Genomic DNA, 21,442 nt, shown 5'->3' on the forward strand with positions numbered 1-21,442 from the left:
GTTTTCAATATCACTTCTATTCTGATGACTCCCAGATTTACCTCTCCACACCAGATATCTCTACAGGAGTTCAGGCCTGAATTTCAGCCTGCCTGTCTGACATTGCCGCTTGGATGTCTCACCGCCATCTCAAATTGAATATGGCTAAAACTGAACTCCTTATCTTTCTGCCTAAACTCACTTCCCCCCTCTCGCCGTGCTCTATTTCTGTGAATAACACAATCCTCCTCCCTGTCTCGTCAGCTCGCAACCTTGGGGTGATCTTTGATTCCCCTCACTCCTTCTTTGCTCATCTCCAACAAACCACCAAATCCTGTCGCTTCCTCTATAATATTATCAAAATCCGTCCTCTTCTCTCTGAACACACTATCAAAACTCTTGTCCACGCTCTCATCACCTGGAGCTTAGACTACTGCAATGTACTTCTCTCAGGCCTCCTGTGTCTCTCACCTCTTCAGTCCATTCAAAATTCTGCTGCACGACTCATATTCCGTGAGAACCGCTATTCTCACATTACTCCTCTCCTCAAATCACTTCATTAGCTTCACATCCATTTCCAAATGCAGTTTAAACTCCTCTTGCTGACTTACACGTGCATTCACTCTGAAGCCCCCCCCCGATGTCTCTCTTCACTTATTGCCCCTATGCCTTTACAGGAGGAGTGTGTGGCGCAGTGGTTGGATCTACAGCCTCAGCACTCTGGGGTTGTGGGTTCAAACCCCACACTGCTCCTTGTGACCCTGGGCAAGTCACTTAATCCTCCATAGCCCCAGGTATGTTAGATAGATTGTGAGCCCACCGGGACAGAGAGGGAAAATGCTTGAGTACCTGATTGTAAAAACCGCTTAGATAACCTTGATAGGCGGTATATAAAATCCTAATAAACTTGAAACTTGCTCCTTCCCCCCCCCCCCCCAGGTGATCTCTATTCATCAGGAAAGCCCTGTTTATCTGTACCCTTCTCTTCCACTGCCAACTCCAGACTCTGTCCCTTCTTTCTTGTGGCACCTGAAACAGGCTGCCTGAATCAATATGTCATGCTCCATCCCTAGCAGTATTCAAATCCAAGCTAGAAGCCCACTTTTTTGAAACTGCTTTCAACTCTTAACTCTCACTCACTGCTGTCGGATACCTATACCCACTGTATCATTTCCTCTACCATTATCTCCCCAACCCTGAAATGTCCCGTCTAAATTAGATTGTAAGCTTTTGAGCAGGGAGTCTATATTATGTTAAAATGTATAGCGCTGCATATACCTTTCAGCACTATAGAAATAATAAATAGTAGTAATAGGGGTATCTGTTAGCCGGCCTGCTAGTTTTCCTTGGAGTTTAGGGCCGTCCCTGACCCTCACCTAAATTAAAAAAGACGTATTGAAAATAGTGTTTTAGCAGTAGGAAATCATTCATACCACATTAACAACAACTCTTGACATCACACCATCAATATCATAAAGTATAAAACAACGGAGAAAAATAACTCTCAATTGCGAGAGGCCGGGACTACACAAGTACCTGAGCCAACTCACCTCATCACTGATTTATAAAAAAACTCCGTGTACATTTAAATAAATGGTTTCATACATGCACGGTTAATATTTTTCAATGATTTTTTCCTTTCCAAAAGGTTTTTTTTTAAAAAAAATAGTGTGAGCAATATAAGCAGAGTCCAATAATTTAGAACTTATTTATAGCATAAACAGGATCCCAAACTAACTAAAAGCTAGACGAGGGCTACAGCTCAACTTTACAGGGAAAAGCAATTGTTGAGGCAAGGAGTTTGGAACAAAAATAAGAGAAAAACATCCACTCATCTGAAGATGCGACGTGACTCAAAAGATTCTCAGTTCCTTATCCCGACAGAAAAGTCTTTCTGTTTCGCCAAGAAGGCTACTTCAGGGGAAAATTCAATGTCCAAATATCTCACGCTTCTTCCAACGCCACAATTGTAAAGCTGGCTCCTCTCAAAATGGTTCCGGGACTGTGAGACGCGCCCAGCTCGAACAAAAAGACGAACGAACCGGGCGACTTGACGTTATCACAAAAACGTGATGTGTGATAGGCTAAACCTCAGCTATTAGCAAACCAAATTAGATTGCAAATCTTATGTTTCATAAGACATTACAAAGTTCAAGATTAGCGATTATTAGGTTTCCTATAATGTTGCAAAGATCAAAAGAAAGGTTGCCATTCATATACAGTGTTGAGACCACGAGGCTCTAAAGTTTGTAAACGATTGATCCATTGTTGTTCTTTCTGCCAGAGCACTCTCCTAATATCCCCTCTCCTTAAAGATACAGTCAGCTTCTCAATCACCCAACATTTCAAGTTCTCGAATCTATGTTCCTGTTGGATACAGTGGGTCACTATGGGGGCCGTCAATTTCCGGGTATTTAAACAGCTTTTATGCTCCGTCAGTCTCACTGTTAAAGTACGTGAGGTTTGGCCTACATAAAGCAGGTCACATGGACACTGAAGTATATACACAATGTTCGTTGATTGACAAGTAGAAGTATGACGTAAACTGTAATTCTTGCCGTCACTCGGATTATTAAAGTTAGAGGCAGTAACCATTATATTACAATTAGCACAGTGGCCACATGGGCTATGTCCCAGTACGATATCCATACTTTCTTGATCAAAACATTCTTTAGATGTGTGACATAACCAGTCACTTAAATTCCTATTCCTTGACTGAGAAAAAATAAATTTCTTATTTTCAAAGCAAGGAAGCGTTTTGAGTAATGGAAGATGTCTTTTATATCTTTTAATAATTTGCTGAGACATTCTAGTTTGTTTTATCACACATGGAATCAACTCTTCTTCTACTTGAGGTCTTTTATATTCCAATAGAGTTTCTCTCGGATTGTGTAAAGCTCGTTTTTTTGCTTTTTTAACCACTGCATATGGGTAATTCCTGGATAATAACCTTTGTTCTAGAATTTTAGATTCTTGAATAAAATTATCTTTAGTATTACATATATTCGTCTGTATCTTAGAAACTGAGCAAAAGGGATACTCGTTTTTAAATGAACAGGATGCATACTATCAAATTTCAGCAGGTATTTCTATCAGTATCTTTACGATAGACAGAAGTTTCAAAACCGTGATCTTTCTTCTGAACTAAAACATCAAGAAAATTGATCTCATCTATGTTATATGACATTGTAAATTTAATAGATCGGTGACATTGATTTATTAATATCTCAAATTCCAGAAGTTGTTGCAAGGTGCCCGACCATATCACAAAAATGTCGTCAATAAAACGCCACCATTTAATTATGTATTGAAACTCAGATAGTGTGTAGATAAATGATTCCTCAAACCATGACATGTAAAGATTGGCTATGGTGGGTGCAAATGATGCACCCATTGCTATCCCTGAAAGTTGTTTATAAAATTCTCCATTAAAAATAAAGTAATTATTTTTCAAAGCAATAGCACTTAGTTCTTTTAAAAAAAACGTATAGTTGCTGTCACTATCAGGTTGAATGATTCCCTACTGCTAAATCATTCATACACTATCAGGTATGAATGATTCCCTACTGCTAAAACACTATTTTCAATACGTCTTTTTTACATTTTGATATACACGATTGAATTCCCTTATACATTTAGTTGTATAACCTCACCTAAATTAGCCAGGCGGAGCGCCCGGCTAAAATATGCTAGGGAGAACACTGAGGGAGGGAGTGAGGATGCCCACCCTCAAGGATCATTGACCTTAGTATTAAGAATGTATTGTCAGTGAAAACAGAGAAGTAATATTTGACACCAAGTAACACCATGTTTCATTATGACTCAATTGGCACCATCCAATCAACAAAAATGACAAGTGTGACAATCCAATAGAAACTAAGTATGTAATTTGTAACCAGGTAGCACTCTTGACCCGAGGCTGATAAAATAGGGTATAAAAGTAGCATACCTGCTGACTTAAGCTTTAGAACGGAATGGGCAGTACATGACATACCGATATTCTGTGTTATTCATCCGTTAGCCTAACTGCTGTTACTATATCCTATTTGGATACTATTAAACATATATTGTATACAGCAATTGGGTTGTCGTTGTGTGGTCATTTAAAATACATTGGCGGGGCTAGCAGCAGCCCATTCATAGGACTGTATAAAATACAGTCCAATCTTTGTATGGTTAAGTCTTCAGACACTCGCACATATTATCTGATAGATATCTTCTTGTCAAAAGCTATTTGGTAGCTTCCATGCTTATGTGTTCTTTTGGTTGATCACCAAAGTATAAGTAGATTGTTGTATGATAGAAAAGGGCTAGAATTTGTTCTTTACAGAATTTGGTAAACAGGGAGAAACACTAGAAAAGTCTAAAAAGGCCTTTTGTTTTGCAGGTAACTATTACTCAACGCAGACCACAGCCTAGTGACCCATATGAAAGAAAAGAAATACAAGTATCCAAAACAGGTAAAAATAAAAATTGAAAATTGAAAGTATGGAGGGAAAAGAGAAAGGGTACTATTGGACAGGGGAGGAGAGAAAGGGAAGGGAGGAAGGGGACTGCTGGATAGAGGGGAGGGAAAGGAAAGCTGCTACATATTGGAGGGGAGGGCAATATGGTGCATGGGGAGAGAGCATGTTGGGTTGGGGGGTGGGAAGGAGGATGCCACTCGAGAGAAGGCAGAAAGTATTGGACTCATGGAGAGGGCAAGATGGGTGGAGAGGAAAGAAAAGAGGGAAGGAGAAATGTCACACTCGGAGGGAGAGGACAGATAGTGAAAAGTTGGACTAGGGGAGGGAAGGGAGGACCGGAGGAGAAGGATGCAGAAGGAAGAGAGAAAGAAATGTTGGACTTGTGGAAAGGAGGGAGAAATGTGGGGGGAGGGGCAGAAAGGAGGAAGGGAAGGGATATGGATTGCAGGGGCTGGAAAGGAGGAAGGGTGAGAGAAATGTTACACTGGGGGGGGGAAGGAGAGATGACTAAAGGAAGGAGAGAGATGTCAGACCACTGGGAGGAGGGTGGGGAAGGAGAGAGAGAGATAGGAAGGGAAGATAAAGACATGGAAAAGTAGATTTTGAGAAGAAAGCAGAAAAATTGAATGTTAAGTTAATGCCAAAGATGGATGCAGGGCAGAAATTGAAGGAGGAGAGAAAAACAGTCAATGGATAAAGAAGGCCCTGGAAACATAGTTAAAAGCACAGAAAAATAAAATCACCAGACAACAAAAGGTAGGGAAAATGATTTATTTTCAATATAGTGATTGAAATGTGTCAGTTTATAGAATTTATATATCTGCTGTATGTATTGTGTGTAAATGAAAAATGAAAGGAAAAAATTTCATTACAATTAATAAAGGGGGCAGGATCTAGGGCAGAGCTTGGGAGGTCTGTGGTTGGGGGTACTTAGTTTGAAGTAGTTGAAAAATACTGCTGTAGGCAATCAGCACCTCTCCTTTCCCACCCTCTTCCCTGCTGGCACCCTTACTGGCATCTCAGGGCCTGTCTGGAATGCCTCTGTGCATGCATGGATGTCGACATGGTGGTGTCACGCATGCGTATTCTGTCATCACAACAACGTCCGTGCACTTCTGGGTGCCTCGAGCCGTGACCACTACCTGCGGTCCACGCTACATTTTCCGACTTTAGTTGCGGCCCCGGATTATTTTTGAATTGTGCAGGGCAAACAAACCAACCATAGAGGTGATGTAAGTTTTAGCATTTGAGTATTGGAGAAACACATGTAACTTAAATTATTCTTTAAGTTTCAAGTTACATGTGGAAGTTTGAGTGTTACCCAAACTCTAGGCATGTGTATACCCCCCACCCCCTTTGCAAATACTCTTTGTAAAAATTTCATGTAACTTACACATTTGTATTTAAGCACATACATGCGTAAATTACATTATTCTAAACATTTACGTATATGTGAGTGTAAGTATTAGTAGCACCTGTCTTATAGAATAAGGGGCTCATAATCAAAAGAGAAAAACGTTCAAAAACCGGCCTAAATCGGCACTTGGATGAACATTTCTCTAAAACATCCAAGTGCCGATAATCAAACCGGGTTTTGGACGTATTTCTAAACGACTTAGGCCTTCATAGAGCCGCTCAACGTCCAAAGCTAAACGGGGTGTTTCAGGAGGCGTGTCGAGGGTGGGAGTTGGGCAGGACGTGGGCCGGCTTAGACTTAGTCGTACAGCATGTATAATCGAAAGTTAAACAACAGAGCCCAGAGGAAAAGTTGGACGTTTTGACGTAGACCATCTAAAACATGGTCTAAGTCACTAAAATCCACCTAAACTCACCAGATAATCACTGAAAACAAATAACACAGAACCCCCACACACTACCCCAGTGATCACTAACACCCCCCCACCCCAATAAAAATTGTAATCATAACTTGAAAATTCAGCCTCCAGACCATCATCACCTGGCTGCCTAGCATAGGAAAGCCTAGTCGTCCAGCCCAGAGGCAGCTTAAGACATCTTGGGGGTGGGTTTGGGACCCATAGAGAGATGGACCCATGCCCATAAGCTCCTGTAATCACTGCATTGTTACTGAAACATGTGCACTCCCCTATACACCCCCAAAACCCTTTTGTACTGGCATATAAGTGGCTCCTGCATCCATAAGGGCTAGAGGGGTGATAGATAAGTGGGTCTAGGGGATTCTGAAGGTGGTTTGGGGGGGCTCACTGTGACCTATAAGGGAGCTGTAGTGAGGAGAAGCCATGGCACCCTGTTTATGAAGTTCACAGCAGTGCCCTGTAAGGTACCCCACTATTTAGGTGCCCTGTCTGGGTGTTCTGTCAATCACTTTACAGACCCCTCCCACATCCAACAGGGCTTGTTCTAGACGTTTTTGACTTGGACGGACATTTGTACGAAAATGGACAATAAAGATAGACGTTTTAGATCAGATCTGCAAGACGTATAATTTGGACGATTTTCGAAAGTCAAAAGAAGTTGGACGTCTCTTTCGAAAATGTCACTTAGGCACTTTTTGACTTTGGACGACTTGCGAAATGGACATAAACGGACTTCGACGTCCCTTTTGATTATGCCCCTCCACACCCCTAAATGTGCCGAATACAGAGTTGCCAAAAGATCCTCAGGATAGAATTATTCAAAGGGACAGGTTATAGAAAAATTATAAGAAAATTTAAGTATGTTCTGTAAGGTTTGTTAGTGGCCCCCACAATATATGGCTGGTGGGGTCACTTGAGAAGCGCCCTTACAAACGCCAGGTTCAGTTCCCTCGCTGAATGTTCACCAGGAAGTAGAATCAAAAAGGCACAGCCAGAGGTGATTGCATAAAGAATATATTATAGAAATAGGCTTACAGAAAAGCAATATTTATAAGCATTACAATTAATGAGAGAGCAACGCTGTTTCCCTTCCCTACAGAGTTCAGAGGAAAAGAGAGACATAGAAGCCTGAAGTTCCAGGGAAAGGCAGAGAGAGAGAAAAGGGGATGGGGTGATGGTCCAAGCTTCGTGTTCCATAGATAAAGAGAAGGATAGACAGATAAAGAGAGAGCTCAAGAGAGGACCAGAGTGCCAAGAGCCAAGAGAGGGGGATGATGCTGCGAGGGGGCTTTTATAGTTTGGAATCTTATTCTGAATATAGAAAACTATTGAGCTTCAATAGAAGTTAAATCTCCCCCTCCTTAGTAAACTTGTGCTAGACAGCCGAAGAATAGGCTATGGTCAAATGTAATTTCCAGTATGCCTCTGACAATAGTTTCTGATTAACTTTAGTTATCTGTGCACCTGGACCCATTGTCCTAAGCACCCTCTTAATCAGACATTAACACATTTTAGCTAATCATGATTCAATCAGGGCTACTTAAAACTGTCTTTTTGGGTTATATGAAACAGTCTACCTACACTCAGGGTCCATCTGCATTCACATGCCAAAGTCAGATTGATATAATTTCCCATAGGCCTTTGCTGACATAAATTATGCCAACTGAAAATGCTGATTGCTAGCGATAGCTATGCTGACATGTTCAACTATTCGTTCGTCTAGGCACTGTTAGATTCATTGTTGTAAAACAAACACTTTTGCACCATTAAGACACTGCCACAATTGAGCTGCTTTTGTGGGTGGTCCTGTGAGGTCTAAGATTACTTTAAAATAACTAGATGTCTCTTGCTAAGACTGGGGACAATGTTGACTGTTCAGGGTTACTCCACAAGCAAATCCTGTATGGAAAAATCAGGAAGCCTTTGTTTTACAAACACAATACAGCAAATTATATGGATTTTCTTTAGAAAACACTTTGGAGATACTGCACACATGTGGTATATTTCCAGTGCAAAAAGTGCACGAGTCCTGAACCTGTGGGTAGTGCATCTTCATCTGTGAGGTATACAGAAGACATCATCTACATTTCAACTTGGCCTCCCTGCATCACCGAGCACTGCCTCCTCTCCCCAGTTTTTTCTTCAAGTTGAGAAATTGTCTTTTCATCTACTCTACTAAATTTCTTATTTTTGGGTAGTGCACAGTAGGGTTTATTCTGGCAATTAGAGAATGACATGGTGACAAAATTCATCACCGTTCCCGTCCCCACGGATAACCACGGGAAATAATCCCATTTCATTTTTTAATGTCTATTTCAGCCTCAGTCCTTCTACACCAGCATTCTTCAAAGCAAAGCTTGAGGGTCAGTGGTTGTGGCCATTCATACTCTGATTCTTCCCTCTCTCCTTAAAGAATGACATGAAGATTGTTTACCGCGGTTATCCGCGGGGACGGGAATGGTGATGAATTTTGTCACCGTGTCATTCTCTACTTGCAATCTCTGGCTCTTTTTTTTTTTAAGTTTTTTATTGATTTTTTTCATTTAACAACAAGTGTCATAAATTTTCATACAATTTTCTTAATAATACACTTGATATTTCTATAATGTATTTTATACATAACATTTCTTATCTTATATTTCTTATGATTTTATATATCATATAACTGTAATTATTTTTCTTATAAAATTATATAACATATATTGTAATGATTTTATCAATTTATTTTTTAAATTATTAACCTTTTTCCCCTCCCTTTATTACATTGTTTTCATGTAAGAATACCATCTATTAATAATATTTTATTTATAATTTATAATAAAGAGTATAAATCCCCCTCCCATATCCCCTCCCTCCCTTTCTTCTTTAACTATTTTCTTATTATGGGAAAATGAAATTCAATTATTACAATATTTTGTTAATGGTCCCCAAATCTTTTTGAATTTATCCATATATCCTTTTTGTGTTGCAAATGTATGTTCCATTTTATATATATGGCAAACTGAGTTCCACCAAAAATTATAGTTCAATCTGTCACAATTTTTCCAATTGTGTGTAATTTGTTGTACTGCTATTCCAGTCATTATAAATAAAAGTTTGTTGTTATTTGATGAAATTTGACTTTGAGATCTCATTGCAGTACCAAATAGAATTGTATCGTATGTCAAGGCTACAGGATTTTCTAACATCCTATTGATTTGGGGCCAAATTGATTTCCAAAATGTTAATATGAATGGACAATAGAATAAAAGATGATCTAATGTCCCTGCTTCAAGATGACAATGCCAGCATCTATTAGACTTAGAGCTATCAATTCTATGTAAACGTGTAGGGGTCCATAAAGCTCTATGTAAAATAAAAAACCAAGTTTGTCTCATAGATGCTGACAGTGTACATCTTATCCTCCAAGACCAAAGTCGTGGCCATTGAGATGCATTAATCTGATGCTTAATCTCAATGCTCCAAATATCTCTAAGACCATTTTTTTTCTTTTTATATACAAATTCAGATATTAATTTATACCACCTTGCGGCCTGGTGACCCATGGAATCTATCTGAAAACATAAGAATTCTATATTATGATAATTATTAAGATTTTTCCATTCAGGGAACCCTACCTGAATGGCCTGCTTCAATTGCATCCATCTGAAATATTGTGATTTATTCAAGCCGAATTTATTTTGCAATTGTGAAAATTCAAGCAGTTTACCTTTATTTATTACATCTTCTAAAATCCGAATTCCAGCAATCATCCAATGTTTCCAGATAATTTTAAAACCGCCAACTTTGATCTTTGGATTGAGCCATATTGTTTGAGTCGTTGATTTAGTTATTGGAATAGGAGTTAGATTACTTATATCTTATAGTTTTCCAAGTATCAACCAATATTTTGTGATCCTTATATAACCTTAAGCAAAAAGTATATGGCAGACTTACAGACAAAATGTATATCAGGTACTATGTTATAAACTATACAAATATGTTGTACCCGATTATAGTGTTGTGCATATTCTTTCAAAACGAGCCTCAGCCCCACCACTCCACCGCATATATTTATTTCACATCGCGGGAAGCATGTTGTGGTGCTTCATCATTGGCTACAAGTTATGAAAAGTATTTTTTTAGTTTTTTAATTTAAATTTTTCCTAATTTTGTGAAAAATCTTAGAGAATAAATGCCAAATGGACTTCCCATTCTTAAGTCTCTTATAAAAGTAAGTAATACTTAGCTTCAGCCAAAAACCCAGGGAGTCAGACCCGACATGTTTCACACATTGGTGTTTTCTCAAGGGTCTCCCTGAAAAATAAACCAGAAGAGCTGTTATAATACGTTTACAACCCGCCCTACCTGGATCTGTTCTAGAATTATTCTCCAACTATTTCGTTTTTTAGTGCTTACCAGGGGTGCCGCTGTCATCCGACTCCTATCGTTTATGGAAAAAAGATGGCAACTGAAGAGTTCCAATTTGAAGGATATACAGAAGATCAATTGAAAAAAGTGCTTGCTAGACCAGCTTTATTAGATGATGAAGAATTACCCCCCACAGAATCTTCCTGGCTAGAGCTAGAAAACGTAATGAAAAGGGCTGTGAGAGCGGAGCTACACTGTAGCACATTAGTTCAGTACTTGAAGACTGCGATGATCCCCAGGGGTCTTCGCATAGTAAAGGAGCCCAAGATGATTTCAACCGATAAACTTTTCACAGACCGTTGGACAGCTATACTAAACAAGTGCTCCAGAGATCTCATGATTCTATTAGTAGAAACTACGGAGAACACAGAAAAGGAATTATGTATAAAAGCGAACAACATCGAAAGTGAACTACGCCTGGGAATAGATACAACTGAATTTGATCGTAAATTGAGTGAATTAAAGACGTCTATGAAGACGTTCAGAGACGAAATTAAGATCAACAAAATCAAGAAACTAAAGAGAGATCAGAGGGACTATGCACAGGACAGGGTATACACCTGGCAAAGGAAGAATTTTGGAACCTTACAGAAGAAAAAAGTAACATTTGACAGTACTTCAGGAGAATCAGATGTTTCCACAGACGGTTCCACAGAGGTCACCACCGAGAAGTCAGGGGAGTCAACCAGTATGGACACCCGAGGACGGGGACGGACTCGACAACAACGAACGAGAGGCAAAACCCGGACGACAACATCACGTCAGTGATAAACTTGTCCTCCATAACCCTTACGGTTGCACAGAAAGAAATTTTAGAAAAAGGTCTGGGGTTTGTTATGACTCACTCGCCAGACTTCTTTAAATTACATTCTGCTTTACATGCCTTCGTAAGGAAGATGCAATGCAAGGTTTTCTTTCAAGATAACTCTGTAGGGGAGCTTGAACCACTGGAGGAAGATAATGAGTCTACTCAAACTGTGAGGCAGGAATGCTCTATCCCCATCTGTAAGTTAAAATCACGTTGGGTCCCTCCAGGCCCTATGGATCCCCTTATTTTTACTTTTCAAGAATTAATTTTTGCAGATCTAAAGGAACTCCAAAGGAACTGGCATAACGTAGGTCCCTATAACACCACCAGAGCCCAAACATCAGGCTTTCAAGAACTGTTGGCTAAAAACGACATCATTGTCACCAAGGCAGATAAGGGAGGAGCCACGGTCATTTTGAACACTAAGGAGTATGATATTGAAGCCAGACGCCAATTGGCAGATACAAGAGCGTACCAGCTTCTTGATGGGGACCCCACTGCAGAGTTGGGTGTAGAGATATTGAACATCTTAAATCGGTATCGGGAACAAGGGGAAATTACCAAGAAAGAATATCAATTCTTATTTGAGAAGAATCCTAGGATTCCCAGTATATCATTTGTTCCCAAGATACATAAGACTCTCAAAAATCCTCCAGGGAGACCAATAGTCAATACCCGGTCCTCTATACTTGAACCCTTGTCTAAAATGGTGGACTTTTTCCTTAGGGACGAGGTCCCGAAGATTAAGTCCTATATTAGGGATTCTTCCCATTTTTTGACGAATATTGCAGCCCTTCAACTCAATACGACTGACAGGTGGTTAGTGACTTTGGACGTTGTTTCGCTATATACTCAAATTCCACAGGAAGAAGCATTGGCAGTTATCAAAGAATCCCTCCAAAGTAGAACTACTCACCGCATTTCCACCACATTTTTGATGCATTTGGCCACGTGGGTTATTAAACATAACTATTTTCAATACCACCACAAATTCTACCAACAGATCCAGGGGGTGGCAATGGGTGCCACTTTGGCCCCCTCTGTGGCTGCCCTCTTTATGGCACGTTTTGAAGAAACCTGGGTATATTCATCCCCATGGAACACATATATCGGGTTCTGGGGCAGATTTCTAGACGATATCTTTTTCATTTGGGACAGCTCTAAGGAGAATTTGGAAGCTTTCATTGAATTTTTGAACTCAGTGGACACTAACATCAAGTTCACAATGACATGCCACCAGACCAAGATAGATTTTTTGGACATTACTGTCCAAGCTAGCGGAGCGAATATTTTCACATCCCTATACATCAAACCAGTTACTCGGAATACCATACTACACTTCACTAGTTTCCACCCATTTAAACTCCGCTTTAACTTGCCAATAGGCCAATTCTTGCGATTACGCAGGATTTGTTCATCATTGGAAGAATATAAAATCCAAGCTGCCAAATTGAGTGATCGCCTCCATCACAGGGGCTATCCTGAGAAATCTATAAAACAGGCCCTATATAGGGCTAAATTTGCTCAAAGAGATTTATTATTACAGGAGCACACAGATGAGCAAGAAACGTATGAGATTCTCACGTGCGTTCTTCCTTACTCAAAAGCAGTAAAAGTAGTGGTGGGTATGCTTAGAAAGTACTGGTTTGTAGTACAATCCCACAAATCCCTTGAGGTTTTTCCTCGTATAGCGTATACAAGAGGCATCACGCTAGGACAACGCTGTAATTTTCAAAAATTCAGGGTTGACCCTGAGGTAAGGGTGGTGGGTACCCACGGGATATGCGGACGTTGTCAATGGTGCCCCTTAGCCATTCAGGGGGACTCTTGGGAGGTTCCGGGAAGATCCATTATTTTAAAATCTGAACACATTACAGATTGTAATTCCCAAGGAGTCATTTACTCTATTGTATGTCCTTGCGACCTCGTATACGTGGGGCGCACTAGTAGAAAGATAAAAACAAGATTGACAGAACACAAATCGCGTGTTCTCAATGAAGTTATGCATGCTCCGCTAGTTGAACATTGGATTAAGTTTAAACACACTGTCAATGACTTTAGGTGGCGGGTTATTAAGAAAATAGTAGGGCGGGCTGGAGAGGGAGACTCTGTCAAATTGAATGAAAATGAACAAAGATTGATTTTTAATCTTGATACTGTTGAACCGCGCGGGCTCAACAGTGAGATTGAGTGGGGATCACTGTAACTCGGGCCAGCTCCAATCATCTGTGGGGGGTGGAGTCTTGCTCATTGGAAATCAGCATTTAAACCGGGGTTAAAGGACGCCGCCGCCATCTTTTTTCCATAAACGATAGGAGTCGGATGACAGCGGCACCCCTGGTAAGCACTAAAAAACGAAATAGTTGGAGAATAATTCTAGAACAGATCCAGGTAGGGCGGGTTGTAAACGTATTATAACAGCTCTTCTGGTTTATTTTTCAGGGAGACCCTTGAGAAAACACCAATGTGTGAAACATGTCGGGTCTGACTCCCTGGGTTTTTGGCTGAAGCTAAGTATTACTTACTTTTATAAGAGACTTAAGAATGGGAAGTCCATTTGGCATTTATTCTCTAAGATTTTTCACAAAATTAGGAAAAATTTAAATTAAAAAACTAAAAAAATACTTTTCATAACTTGTAGCCAATGATGAAGCACCACAACATGCTTCCCGCGATGTGAAATAAATATATGCGGTGGAGTGGTGGGGCTGAGGCTCGTTTTGAAAGAATATGCACAACCTTATATAACCTTGGCATTTGAATACTGATAACATGACTTAGACGTAAAGGAAACATTAATAAGTGATGTCTTGGCGGAACCACTGTCCGCGCTTTTCAATCTCTCCCTTAGTACAGGTATAGTCCCGTTGGACTGGAAAACGGCTAACGTCATCCCACTCCACAAAAAAGGTTGCAGAATGGAGGCTGCAAACTATAGACCGGTGAGTCTCACATCAATAGTGAGCAAGCTGATGGAAACTCTAATCAAACGTCAATTGGATACGATCCTGGACGAGGAGAATCTACGGGATCCCCGTCAACATGGATTTACTATGGGGAGATCCTGCCAATCCAACCTGATCAGCTTCTTTGACTGGGTGACGAGGAAGCTGGATGTTGGGGAGCCCCTGGACATTGTGTACTTAGACTTCAGCAAAGCTTTCGATAGCGTACCACATCGCAGGCTGTTGAGCAAAATGAGTTCTATAGGATTGGGTGACACTTTGACAAAATGGGTTGAGAACTGGCTTGGAGGCAGGCGTCAGCGGGTGGTGGTGAATGGCACCCCCTCTGAAATGACGGAGGTGATCAGTGGAGTGCCGCAGGGCTCGGTCTTGGGCCCGATCCTGTTCAATATCTTTATAAGAGACTTGGCAGAAGGGCTTCGAGGTAAAATAACGTTATTCGCAGATGACGCCAAACTATGCAATGTAGTAGAAAGGAGTGCAACAGTCAAAAACTCAATGTCCGACAATATGAAGCACGACCTACTCCTATTGGAGCGCTGGTCTAGGATCTGGCAACTAGGTTTCAATGCCAAAAAATGCAAAGTCATGCACCTTGGCAGCCAAAATCCATGCAAAACTTACACCCTTAATGGCGAGATCCTAGCAAGGACTGTAGCAGAACGGGACTTAGGGGTGGAGATATGAAGACTGCCAATCAAGTGGAACAGGCTTCATCTAAGGCTAGACAAATCATAGGGTGTATACGTAGGGGTTTCGTCAATCATAAGCCTGAAGTCATTATGCCATTGTATAGATCCATGGTGAGACCCCATCTGGAATACTGTGTGCAATTCTGGAGGCCTCATTACCGCAAAGATGTGCTGAGACTGGAGTCGGTCCAGCGAATGGCCACCCGGATGGTCTCAGGACTCAAGGACCTCCCGTACGAGGAACGGCTGGATAGGTTGCGGCTATACTATCTCGAGGAACGCAGAGAGAGGGGAGACATGATCGAGACGTTCAAATATCTCACGGGCCGTATCGAGGTGGAAGAAGATATCTTCTTTTTCAAAGGTCCCACGGCTACAAGAGGGCATCCATGGAAACTCAGGGGAGGTAAGCTGCATGGTGACACCAGAAAGTACTTTTTCACCGAGAGAGTGGTGGATCGCTGGAATAGCCTTCCACTTCAGGTGATTGAGGCCAGCAGCGTGCCCGATTTTAAGACAAAATGGGATCGACATGTGGGTTCTCTTCACAGAGAAAGGTAGGGGAGGGTCATTGAGGTGGGCAGACTGGATGGGCCTTGGCCCTTATCTGCCGTCTATTTCTATGTTTCTATGTTTCTGTGTTTCTAATCTCCATTCTAACCAGAACCAATCTGGTATATGTTCAGTGGGTTCTGGGAGGATCCAATACATACCCTGACGCATAATATAGGCTTGATGGTACCTATAAAAATTTGGAAAATTTACCCCTCCCTCTGCAATTGGTCTTTGTAATGATACTAGAGCAATTCTGGGGGTTTTTCCAAGCCAAATAAATTTTGTTAACATCTTATCCAGTTTTTTATAAAATGACCCCTGAAAAAAAATTGGTATCATACCCATTTGGTAACAAACTACTGGTAATATCATCATTTTTACAGTTTGTATTCTCCCCCACCAGGATATGCACAGAGGATTCCATTGCTCACACATTTCTGACACTTTTTGTAATATATTTTTTTCATTAATTTTCATTGTCTCATCTACAGTTTTTGTAATCCAAATTCCTAAGTATTTTATTCCTTCTTCTTTCCAAATAAAAGAAAATGAATCAAATAGACTTTTTGTACAATGTACATTGAGTGGAAGTACTTCTGATTTATTCCAGTTTATTTTATATCCTGAAAATTTTCCAAATTTTTCAATCAATTCAAGCAAATTTGGAATGGTTGTTTCCGGATTTCTCAAATAAAGTAAAATATCATCAGCATATGCTGATAATTTATATTCTCTATCTGAATGTGGAATACCCTGTATCTCCCTTGTTTGTTCTATAGCTAATAACAAGGGTTCTAAAACGATATCAAAAAGCAGTGGAGATAGTGGGCATCCTTGTCTAACTCCCCTTTGCAAAATACATTTTTCTGAAATATTATTATTGATGTATAATCTAGCAACAGGGGAGTTATACAATGCTTTTATTATTTGTATAAAACCGGATCCTATACCAAACCATTCCATTGCCTGAAACATGAAGGTCCATTCCACTCTATCAAAAGCTTTTTCAGCGTCTAATGAAATAGAGAATGTTGGGTCATTAATGGATTTTGTCAAATATAACATGTGATGTGCCAATCTAGTATTATGAGATGAATGTCTTTGAGCAACAAAACCTGTCTGATGCATATCAATAATGAAAGGGAGAGCTTTAGCCAATCTTAATGCTAATGCCTTGGTCAAAATTTTTCCATCTACATTTATTAAAGAAATAGGTCTATAATTTGAAACCAAAGTGGGATCTTTATTTGGCTTAGGTAAAACTATAGTTATTGATTCAGCCATAGTACCTGTGATATAACCTTTATTTAGTTGTGTCTGATATAATTTTAATAAATAGGGCATTGTAATGTTTTGAAATGATTTATAAAACTCTACTGTATAACCATCTCCACCTGGAGCGGATCCAACCCTAAGGGACTTCAATGCTGTATCTAATTCTTTTAAGGATATTGGTTCTTCTAAACTTCGTTTTATATGTTCAGGAATTTTCGGTCCTTTTATTAACTTTAGAAATTCTAAACCATCTTTTTCCTTTTCTGAATAAGGCTCGGAAGAATACAGTTTTTTATAGAATTTCAAAAATTGTTTCATTATGTGATCATTGTGAGATAACATTTCTCTATTCTCATTTTGAATTGCAATTATTTTTGTTTTCTTTTTTTTTTGCTTTGAGATAATTTGCTAGCATTCTTCCTGCTTTATTTGAATTTCCATAATACAGAGCTTGTTGTACAAATAAATCTTTTCTAATGATTTTTGAAGAAATTTCATTATATTTACCTTTAGTTTTTAACAATTCTTGTTGTGTCAAATAATCCCATTTTTCAATTAATTTTGATTCTAGAGACTTTATTAGTTTTTCTAATTCTGTAAATTGTTTTTTTTCTTTTTTTATTTGCATTGCTGAATAAGAAATAATTTGTCCTCTAATGTATGCTTTAAAAGCATCCCATAAAGTCTCTATGGAAATTTCTTCTATATCATTAATTTGAAAATATTCTTCCATTTTTTCCATAAGATTTGTACAAAAGTCAGTATCTGCAAGCAGTGTATTATTTAATTTCCATATAGGTTTATTTCTATTTTGATCTATTATTTTAATTTCAATCCACACTCCACCATGATCTGATAATATAATTGGATCAATGATAGCCTGTGTGACTTGATGTACTAATTGATTAGAAACAAAAATATAATCTATTCTAGAAAAAGAGTTATGGACTTGTGAACAAAACGAAAATTCTCGACCATCAAAATGAAGTATGCGCCAAATATCTTTTAAATCACAAGATTGTACCAAATTATCAAGTCCTAATGATTTTATAAATCTTCTCGGATTTTTATCCATCAATGGATCCATCACAGCATTGAAATCTCCTGCTACTATTAAATTTGAAGTAGCTAGTGGAAGAATTAATTGTTGTAGAGTTTTAAAAAATTCATTTTGATTCGAATTAGGGGCATATATATTAAAGAGCGTCATGGTGGTATTTCCCATGTCCATTTCTACATATATCCATCTTCCAAGAGGATCAGCTGCCTTAAATTTAAATGACGAAAAATTGTTCCAGGGAATATTAATCTCCAAAATTCATAAGGAGAACATAAGATACACGATCCTCAGAGGGTGAAATTACCCACAGGTTCAAGTGAGCAACTCTCACTAAACCACGATCTTCACTGGATCACACACGTATCTTCTTTTATCTTTTTTAGTTTTTTTAACAATATATACTTTTTAATCAGATTTCTTTTTGTCCATAATTTAAATAGTTTAAATAATCTACTTAGCTTGCTGGTTTATAAAGGGGAGTGCGCCTCCACCAACATGCCATGTTTCACAACGCTTTCCTCAGGGTTGAGGCTCCCTATTATATCTGAAAAACATTTAAAAATCAAACATTACTCCTAAGTTCATATTATCATAATACTAGAACGTCATTTATAAATAGATATAATGTAACTGTGTAACAATGGCCAATCAAGACCTATAAACTTTTCAACTTACTCATGTGCAAAATGAAAATCGCTCCATTCGATTAGATTTCATGTTGAACGAGAGCGTCTGTCGTCAGATCCGGTTTTAACCCCGAAGGGAGGGATCTCAATCAGAGAAACGTCATGTACTTTTTTATTTCACCGGACTAGATTCAAAGCCTTTAGCGGAGTCAGATTACTGACATCCAATCAATTTCTTCGTTCAATCCATGAGGAGATAAAGCATTTAAAACGAAGATCCATTTTTGTTCTTTAATATTAAGAGCTGATTTATAAGTACACTACACTATCTATGCAAATTAAACATATACTACTCAAGCATTGGCATATCATTCGCCTATTGGAGGATATGCCTGAAAAACCTTTGTTTGCTTTCCAGAGACACCGAAATATAGAAGAGATATTGCAAAGTACCTCAGCTCCCTCTCAACGAGGCTACCATGCGAGCTGCGGTAGATGTCAATGGTGTCCTTTTACCATTCCCGGAGAATCCTGGTGCCATCCAACCATGGGATTGGTTATTCAATTTAAGGACATCACCACTTGTAATACTACTAATGTTGTTTACATCATTCAATGTCCGTGCAATCTGATTTATGTTGGGAGAACTCAGCGATCTATCAAAATACGGCTGAATGAACATAAATCTAGAGTTCATACAGAAACTGACACGGCACCTATTGTAAATCATTGGATAAAAAAACAACACTCCTGGCATGATATCAGATGGCGTATTATAGATTCTGTAAAAATAGGGAAGGAGGGTGGGAATTATAAATCAGCTCTTAATATTAAAGAACAAAAATGGATCTTCGTTTTAAATGCTTTATCTCCTCATGGATTGAACGAAGAAATTGATTGGATGGCTTTGAATCTAGTCCGGTGAAATAAAAAAGTACATGACGTTTCTCTGATTGAGATCCCTCCCTTCGGGGTTAAAACCGGATCTGACGACAGACGCTCTCGTTCAACATGAAATCTAATCGAATGGAGCGATTTTCATTTTGCACATGAGTAAGTTGAAAAGTTTATAGGTCTTGATTGGCCATTGTTACACAGTTACATTATATCTATTTATAAATGACGTTCTAGTATTATGATAATATGAACTTAGGAGTAATGTTTGATTTTTAAATGTTTTTCAGATATAATAGGGAGCCTCAACCCTGAGGAAAGCGTTGTGAAACATGGCATGTTGGTGGAGGCGCACTCCCCTTTATAAACCAGCAAGCTAAGTAGATTATTTAAACTATTTAAATTATGGACAAAAAGAAATCTGATTAAAAAGTATATATTGTTAAAAAAACTAAAAAAGATAAAAGAAGATACGTGTGTGATCCAGTGAAGATCGTGGTTTAGTGAGAGTTGCTCACTTGAACCTGTGGGTAATTTCACCCTCTGAGGATCGTGTATCTTATGTTCTCCTTATGAATTTTGGAGATTAATATTCCCTGGAACAATTTTTTCGTTATATAACACATTGAAGGTTCCAGTTGGTAGTATAGCCATCATCTTGTCATTAAATTTAAATGAAGCAGTACATTTTTTATTTATTAATATAGCAACACCAGCTTTTTTTCCTATTGCTGCAGAAAAGAAACATTGTTTGACCCAATTACCTTTTAGCTTTATGGATTCATTATTTGACAAATGGGTCTCTTGTATGCAGCATATATCAGCGTTTTGTCTTTTTAAAAATAATAATGCCTTTTTTCTTTTAATCGGGTGATTGAGACCATTAACATTTAAAGAGATTATCTTAAGATCCATTATATATTATTGTAATTTGTAATATAACAATCCCATCTTCAGTGTTTTTAATAAACTTTATTTTCCCATATATAAGATAGTTTGAAGAATTTCCTATTTTGCCCGTACCCTTAAAATTTAATACCCTCCCTTTCCCTCCCTTCCCACCCCATATATATACGATCACTTGGAAACGCAAAATAGATCAGGTCTGATATTACTCCATTACAAGCTAAAATATTATAATTTTATAATTATTACTCCATATTAATAACATATCTTATCATATCATTTACTGAATTAGTTTATAATTTTATATCTTTGTTTTCTTTTATATTTACTTTCAAAATTCTATATATTCTTTTATTTCTTTAGTATATAAGGAATTGCCTATATTTGACAACCTCCCTTTACTTTTATCTATCTTATCTAATGAGTATATTTAATTTCCAATTTCTTTTTTTTTTTTTAATATATAGTTCTCTATTTTTTTTTTATTTTTTTTTTTTCCCATAAAGAAATATTATCTTAATTTTACTATATCTACAAAGCAATATTTTCACCTAGAGACAACATTACAATCTCTCATATATGAATGTCTTTTCTTGAAGGTCTAAATATGGTTGTATATTACTATATTATTTAAATTATAGCAACCTTTTGGGCTGAATTTCTTGGGGTTGTCATACATTGCATTTCTATCATAGAAGAGATCACAACATTTATATTTATCAAAGTAACCTCCATCAGATTCTAAATAGTTTTTTTTTTTTACAATTGTATATATTATAGGTGGAGGTGGACTTTATCAATATCTTGTTGTAATATCTTGAAAATAAATAGCCTTTCAATGTATCGATTTCTAACCAATTGATCAGCAGTAAGCAGTAATGATTTAAATATCAGGTCTTATTATAAGATAACAATAATTTGCTCATTTATGTTTTATCTCCAATGCAGCATTTTTAAAGTGAGCCAAAAA

At 38.3% G+C, this 21,442-nt stretch overlaps 1 protein-coding gene across 2 annotated transcripts in view; it reads left to right on the forward strand.

The window, feature by feature from the left end:
* Nucleotides 1-21,442, forward strand: part of CCDC77 (coiled-coil domain containing 77) — a 159,223-nt gene that overhangs the window by 36,184 nt on the left and 101,597 nt on the right. For both annotated transcript variants that reach the window (XM_033952793.1, XM_033952794.1), the window contains exon 6: nucleotides 4,367-4,439. In XM_033952793.1, coding sequence (XP_033808684.1) covers nucleotides 4,367-4,439 — 73 coding nt within the window. The remainder of the gene's footprint in view (nucleotides 1-4,366; nucleotides 4,440-21,442) is intronic.

This window comes from Geotrypetes seraphini, chromosome 7, assembly GCF_902459505.1.
Source record: "Geotrypetes seraphini chromosome 7, aGeoSer1.1, whole genome shotgun sequence".
Classification (NCBI taxonomy): Eukaryota; Metazoa; Chordata; class Amphibia; order Gymnophiona; family Dermophiidae; genus Geotrypetes; species Geotrypetes seraphini.